General features: G+C 35.4%; 2 protein-coding genes across 3 annotated transcripts in view; both read left to right on the top strand.

Moving 5' to 3' along the window:
* LOC109542364 (venom acid phosphatase Acph-1) overlaps positions 1–5576 on the top strand; it is a 15364-nt gene extending 9788 nt beyond the window's left edge. Inside the window, exons 4-8 of the mRNA XM_019911566.2 lie at positions 2046–2285; positions 2348–2533; positions 2596–2719; positions 2777–2988; positions 5364–5576. Of these exons, the coding sequence (XP_019767125.2) occupies positions 2046–2285; positions 2348–2533; positions 2596–2719; positions 2777–2988; positions 5364–5510 (909 nt within the window). The 3' untranslated portion in view covers positions 5511–5576. The remainder of the gene's footprint in view (positions 1–2045; positions 2286–2347; positions 2534–2595; positions 2720–2776; positions 2989–5363) is intronic.
* Positions 5577–5657: 81 nt separating this feature from the next.
* LOC109542365 (venom acid phosphatase Acph-1) overlaps positions 5658–6900 on the top strand; it is a 9858-nt gene continuing 8615 nt past the window's right edge. For both annotated transcript variants that reach the window (XM_019911567.2, XM_019911568.2), the window contains exon 1: positions 5658–6023. In XM_019911567.2, coding sequence (XP_019767126.2) covers positions 5907–6023 — 117 coding nt within the window. In that variant the 5' untranslated portion in view covers positions 5658–5906. The remainder of the gene's footprint in view (positions 6024–6900) is intronic.

Below are 6900 nucleotides of genomic sequence, written 5' to 3'. Positions count from 1 at the left end.
AATAGCTTATCTGGCGTTTTAAGTTGTACTAGGACACAGTGGCACCATACAGCATTTGATATATTGTTTATGTGTTACTTCCATTATTAATGAACGAATGGCCAGTTTACTGGGCCAGCTCGACCTATCCACCAGCTTGGAAAATGTTGGTTTAGCCAATTTCTCACAGATTGGCCAAAGTGGGCTGGCGCCCCATCATCAGCTGGAAGAACATTTCTAACCGAGTGCTAATCTGAGTATTGTCTAGCAATTCTTGCAGATCATGTCCCCGCTTTGGTCCCGTCCCAAGTTTTTAAGGGCGCTCCGGTCTTCCGGTCCTCTTCTGAAAGTAAGCGCCCCTGCTGAAACCGTCGTAGAATTAACTTCGTAGACGAGCTTTTTTTGTCCTGTTCCGGTTCTTCTGATGTTTTTTGCGCTGTTTTCTTCTATCGGTAGCTCTGATACTACTGTAGCAGAGCCGGACCCCGGCTCTGCCTGACTGCTACACATCTTCCAATAGTGCTGACTCCTGGTCGGACGTCATGCCCGACTCGGAATAGGGAGAAGGCGAGCTGATTGTGAAGTTAGAGGGCCCTCTGGTTTCAGGTTCAGGCAATTTTAGAATATTTTCGCATTTTGTCTTTTCATTTGGTCATTGGGATGGTTTGGGTCCGGTGAGTCCGGCCGCCGCAATTAATTTTGGACTACCTTCGGTTTATCTCAAATATCTAAATTTTACAGATAATTGTTTTTTAAATATATGATTGGATCAACTGAAGTACCCCCCGACAGGTAAGTATGTAGTTCAGTAGGAATATACAGGGTGATTCAAAATTGGCGTCATTTCTTTTATTCATAATTTTAGGGGCTCACTTGGAAGGTACGAGAAAAATATTAAAATTATTTTTTTTGATAATTTCTAGAAGATTTTAACAATTGAAAATCAAATTTCACTTTTGTTATTAAGCATTACTTTAAAAGTGTTCCATGTTTAATTAGAAGCATATTGGAATACTTAAGCATTTGAAAAGAAAAATTACGATATTTGCTTCAAATTACGAAAATTTTTAATATTAAAAAAGTTCTCTTCTACAATTTTTTGATGAAAAGTCAAAGCGGCAATGATGTTTTTTGACAGATAGTTACAGGTGACCTTGTCAATAATAACAATAATTTGTCAAGTTGTGACTTACTTTGCATTTTCTTTCACGAATTTGCGGATATGCGATTAGTTCAGGGAAAATGCTACAGTAACATAGCAGAAGCTGAAAGAACTCACGCCAACAAAGGGTGAGTAGAGTGGTTCCAGGAAGATAGTGGACAACAACAGATGTCCGGGTTCAGGACACAGAGGAACAAGTATTGGACATAATTGCAGAAAAGCCTTTCAGGGAAACACAGAACATTGCGCAACCACTGACACTTTCCCAGGCACCAAATAAATACCGGCTACATTCCTACCACGTATGTAAGATCACATTAAATCAATGGAATTGCTTTACTGAACACCGGTATAAATTGAGCAGGAGTTAATCAACCGAATACGAGAAGCTGCTCGAGAAGAGTGCATAATAAGGTGATTACACAGGCACTTGTTTGGAGTTACAGACTCAAATGTATGTTCTTGTACTTTGTAAACAAATTAATAATTGGAGGTTATGAGTTTCGAAACAAGTTCCATCATTCAACAATTCCTGTTGAATTTTCTGTTTATCCTTGTCTATCTTATTGTCACTCTCTATTTATCCATGGTTACCGGAGTTTTAAATAATTACGAAGCAACAGGTATTTATGTGATGTTAATTATGCAGATTACCTCGAAAAACATTGTTCCGGTTTTTCTAATATAGGTTTTTGCAATTTTCTCAGTTTTTAATAACAGTAATTTTTTTTACTAATTTTTCTGCACTCTTTAAACACCGCCAGACAACACCTCCAGATGAATGAAGCCAACTTTGAATCACCCTGTATACCTTCTTTCTACTTATTTCGCAGATGTGGTTTTAGACACTGGAACACACTTTTTTGTGGGTATTCTCAGTCAAAGATTTACATCATTATTTCAGGAAGGAAAACTGAGGGAGTATGAGATCGGCACTAAGCTTCGGCAGCGCTACAATACCTTCCTCGGCAGAGTTTGGAACACTAGCGTGCTGGAAGTGCGAAGTACAGATTACAATAGAACAAAAATGTCAGCCGAATTAATGGCAGCGGGGTTGTGGCCTCCTTCGTGCATTAATCTTTGGAATCCAATTCTGTCGTGGCAACCGATCCCATATTATTACGAAAAAGCACAAAATGACAAAGTAATTGAAACATGAACCGACAAAAATATTGTACTTTAAATTTTGTAAAAATGTATTTTCAGGAACTTTCTCCGTGGAATGCTTGTAACAACTTTAACAACCTGGTGGATGAATTTGTTGAAACTCCCGAAATTGCTAGGTATATGGCAGATAGATACAATGAAACGATGCAAATTTTATCTGAAAGGACGGGCTTGGAAATTACACTTTTAAAAGCTTTTCTTCTATACTTTGGTTTTGCTATACAGGTCTGTCTCAATTTATTTATTCTACTTACACAATATAAAATTGTAATTTAAAATAATTTTAGGAAGAATTGGGTTTACCCTTGGAGGATTGGGTTTCGTCCATTTACCCAGAACCGTTGCATTCACTGACTATCGATTTTTACTATATCCAAACGAATACAACTATTTTAAAGAAAATAATATCTGGTAAGCCATAAATCATGACATTCACATCGAAGCTAGAACACGTTATAAACTTTTCAGGATACCTCTTAAAAAAGATACTGTCTGATACTGAGATTCAGATCGATGGGGCAAATCCTCAAGGCAGAAAAATGTTTCTCTATTCAGGTCATGAAACAAATATAGCCGCACTCTTGTTGTCACTGGATGTATATAAACTAGCAGATGTGCCTGGTTATGGATCATTTATACTTGTAGAAGTTCATAAAATAGATGAAGTTCACGGAATAAAAGTGAGATATGATAATTCTTAAATATAAGCAAACTTAGGTCTGCTTCGAAGTTTTTCCAATTACGGCGATACAACCAACCTTTTAAAACACATTTAGAACTGTTTTTCGGGCTTTGAAGCCGTGGTCCATGTGAATTTTTTCCTGACGTTTCGTCCAAACTGCGGTGGACATTATCAAAGGCGATGACGCAGTGGACGAAGTGATCTCCCGTGCTTTCCGACTAAGACTGGTTCAACTACTTGATCCCCTGTCGTATTTATGCGGCCCGGCCGTTTGAGCTCATGCGTGAGGAGTGGGCGGGGCTTCAATTGTTTTAGCGCACACGCTGTTTGCCGCAAAACGCGTTTCCAATCTGGAATAAGGGCCGTTGCCTCTTCTTTCCTATTAAAATTGTTGTCATGTATATCTCAACGACCTCTCTGGTTAGTCTCGGGTAATACCGTTGAGATTAATTGTCTGAGATTTCTGTCTGAGTTAAACATATATCTATCACCTCTGAATTCATTGTTATATGCAGAATTATTCATTAGCCATGGAAAATCCAAAAATTGAGAAAATTTGATATTTTCGGAAATGTGTTGTTGCAAGTGCAAATTTTAATTCATATCTTTTCCATTAATCTGAAAATATTCGGGTAGAAACTTGAAATGGAACGTTTCGTTTTTTAAGATGACGAGTAAGATACGTGTTGCAATTTTCAAACGTTTTGAAAATTCTAGAACCGCTTTAGGAAAACAGGATCTTTCCATGGGAGACGATAACGGAACCATAAAAAAATCTGTAGGAAAGGAAGGGGAAGTTATGATTAGATTTTATGAAAATTCAGCTAAAAGTACTCATCTCTTATGTAGCCCAACACGCACCCAGCAAACACACCTCGGTCCCTGAGACGTCCCACGGAAGTCTTTACAGGATATAGGCCTAAGTTCCTCGGACGTCTTGGTACGTCCCTGAGACATACTTTTTGGGCTGTTCGGGCCATGTATGGGATGATCCTGTAAAGGTCATTTCGAACATTACTGGGATTAAAGACCAGTTCTTTAGAGAACATTGGTGAAACGTTCTTATGTTAATAGTCAACCGTTAAATTATTGCTAGAAACAAATATGTATAAAGTGAAAAAAAAACTTTCTAAAATCGTTGAAGGCAGCTGTATAATTTGGGAAATTTAAGGTGGAAGCAATTTAAAAGAAACAAAATACTGAACCAATAACATATAACTATATCTCAAAACAAACAAAAAACGTTTACGTATGGTATCGAATAAAACCAATTTTTGCTATTGCCTTCTATCTGAAACCGTTAAAGTTAGTTTTTCCCTTTTCAGTCTTTCTGGCGCATACCTGAGCCAATTTTGAGCTTCAATTTCAATGTATTTTCTTGTTGATATAAATGCGGGTTTTTGAGCAAACCATCTGTAATAAAAAAGAGATATATTTTATCATTTATAAATCCAACTAAAGGTTCTTCAGCAACTTCTACTTCAGGCTTCTCCACCGATGTTAGAACTCGTTCACTAAGTCTATTCCGATCTCATCGAGGGTCAGGCAAAATCAGATTCTTAAGGCCCTCATTAGAATATTGTAAACTATTTAATAATGTACTTGTTCCTTCATTTATTTAACGGAGATATAAAGATTTTGCTCGATTTTTAGGCGTTTCAGGCATGGCTTTACGTTCGAAAGCATAGAAATTATAGCATACTTCTATACCTATGAACGACGATCATACATGAAAGTGATAAAAAATATAATTTAGCTACTTACTTTCTCTGTAATAACACAATAACATGTACGAAAGCTCGAAACACTGCACTTTATTATTATTATTCATATACACTCTATTATATTACAATTATAAAAGTATATAATAATTATATTATTATTATACGTATATATCGTTTTATATATCCGTTATTGATGTTGATTGAATTCCATATTTCATATTTCGGTTTTGATAGTATATAATTTATTAAGTGTGTAATAATGTGTATAACTTGGTTTCGAGTGTACCATTTACTATTACTACATATACGTCCTGTTCATTACGCCACTGGGAGCAAAAAATATAACGTTTCTGCGTTATAACCTCGCATGGGATCTGCATGAGATATTTGTGCGATACGAGGGACGTCCTAGGGACATCCTGCCAAGGATCATCCCATACTAATACATATATAATGGGGATCATAATAGAACGTCTCACGGACCATTTGCGTTTGCTGGGATACTTTCCATCACTGAATAAAACATTGCTATCGAATATTTCGATAGTTTTCATTCGATAGTTCCCATTGCTACTTCTAATGCAAGGTCTACGAAATGCACCCTGTATAGCACATATATGAGACTATATCGAATTTGTGTTATTTTCAGTTGTTTTATCAGGATTATTCGACGGAGAATCCACAAGCATTAAAACTTCCTGGATGTGACGAATTTTGTCCTTTCCATCAATTTTCCTCATTAGTGCAAGACATATTACCCGAATCAGATGAGGAGTGTTTGGGTGCTTCCAAATAGTGAAATCTTTAACTGAATCTTGATGTATATCCAACATTATAAGCAAATATATTACTACCATTTAAAGAGCTTAGTTTTATAAATCCGTCTATCTATCTTGGGTATTGGGTAAGATTAAAGTATTTTATTTTAATTCGTCATTAAGCACTAATTCAAAGCTTTTATAGGATTTTCAGGCTTTCACTTTGTTTTATTTCTAATATAACGTGATTGACATTTTAATTGCATACTATCATGAGTTGAACACTGAAATATATGGTTTTATTAATAAATCCATAAAACCCACCACAAACAGCTCGAAACAAATTGTCGAACAAAATCTGTCTCAATATAATGCTGGGACTCACTAAGTGATTTTACTTAATTTCTTTGCAAAATATTGCAGGATTTTTCGAAATGTTTGTTATGGATATATTATGGATTGGTTCTGTATTGTTTATCATAACGATTTCTGAAGCTGTACCAATCCGAGAATCAACTGCCAACGAAACGACGTTAAAATTAGTTCATGTGGTAAGTTATTTAAAACCATCAAGCCAAGTCAACCCTGCCAAGCGACACTCAACTCAAGACAAGAACATATTTTTAATTATAAACCTGGTGCAAAGTGTTGATAAATGATGTCAACACTAAAGCGGTATATTCCCAAGTCATTTTATTGGAGCATTTATCAAATCGCTATATATTCAATTATTACCCTAAACTTTTTAAAGACCCCCAGCTAAAAAGATAATTCTGGGTTACTTCTACATATCGCTGAATAATTAGTAATTACGTAAACCGTATTTATTTATAAATGTATCGAGATGATACCAGATAGTAATTCATCATGTTTAAAGCTCGGATTTAAAGGCAAGACAATTTGAAGAAAAAGGCGCCTATATAGGCACGGATTTAAAAAAAAAAGGCAGGCATATTGTGATATAGGCAGCCTGCCTACACATAAATGTAAATTAAAGAAATATATTTACTGCGTATAATAAACAATTTATATTAGCGCATTCTATTATATAACACATAAAATTCTACAATGAAATACTAGTAATAATTATTTAAAAAAATAGTAATAACAGTTAACTTAGGCATTGTTACTATGTAATATTTTCTCATTTATAGCTACAACTAAGTGCTTTTCTATGTTATCGGTCTTAAAGCACAACCTTCTGTCACTTAAAATAAGTTTATACATCGAAAAAGATCGCTCGACGTCAACAGATGTAACTGGAGCAAATTTGAGGCTTGATAATATATCAGAATCAATTTGCAAATCATCAGAAAAGTCTCCATTTAAAACCTTAGAAATATTAGTTAATATTGAAAAGCCTTTATTTTTATCAAAAACATTTTTCATTTTTTTGGAAATAATCTGACCAATGCTTCCGGGTGCTGA

Source organism: Dendroctonus ponderosae, unplaced genomic scaffold (assembly GCF_020466585.1).
Source record: "Dendroctonus ponderosae isolate FM_Combo_2020 unplaced genomic scaffold, Dpon_F_20191213v2 Dpon_F_20191213_7, whole genome shotgun sequence".
In the NCBI taxonomy this organism is placed as follows: domain Eukaryota; kingdom Metazoa; phylum Arthropoda; class Insecta; order Coleoptera; family Curculionidae; genus Dendroctonus; species Dendroctonus ponderosae.
This window is presented reverse-complemented; position numbering and strand designations above follow the sequence as displayed.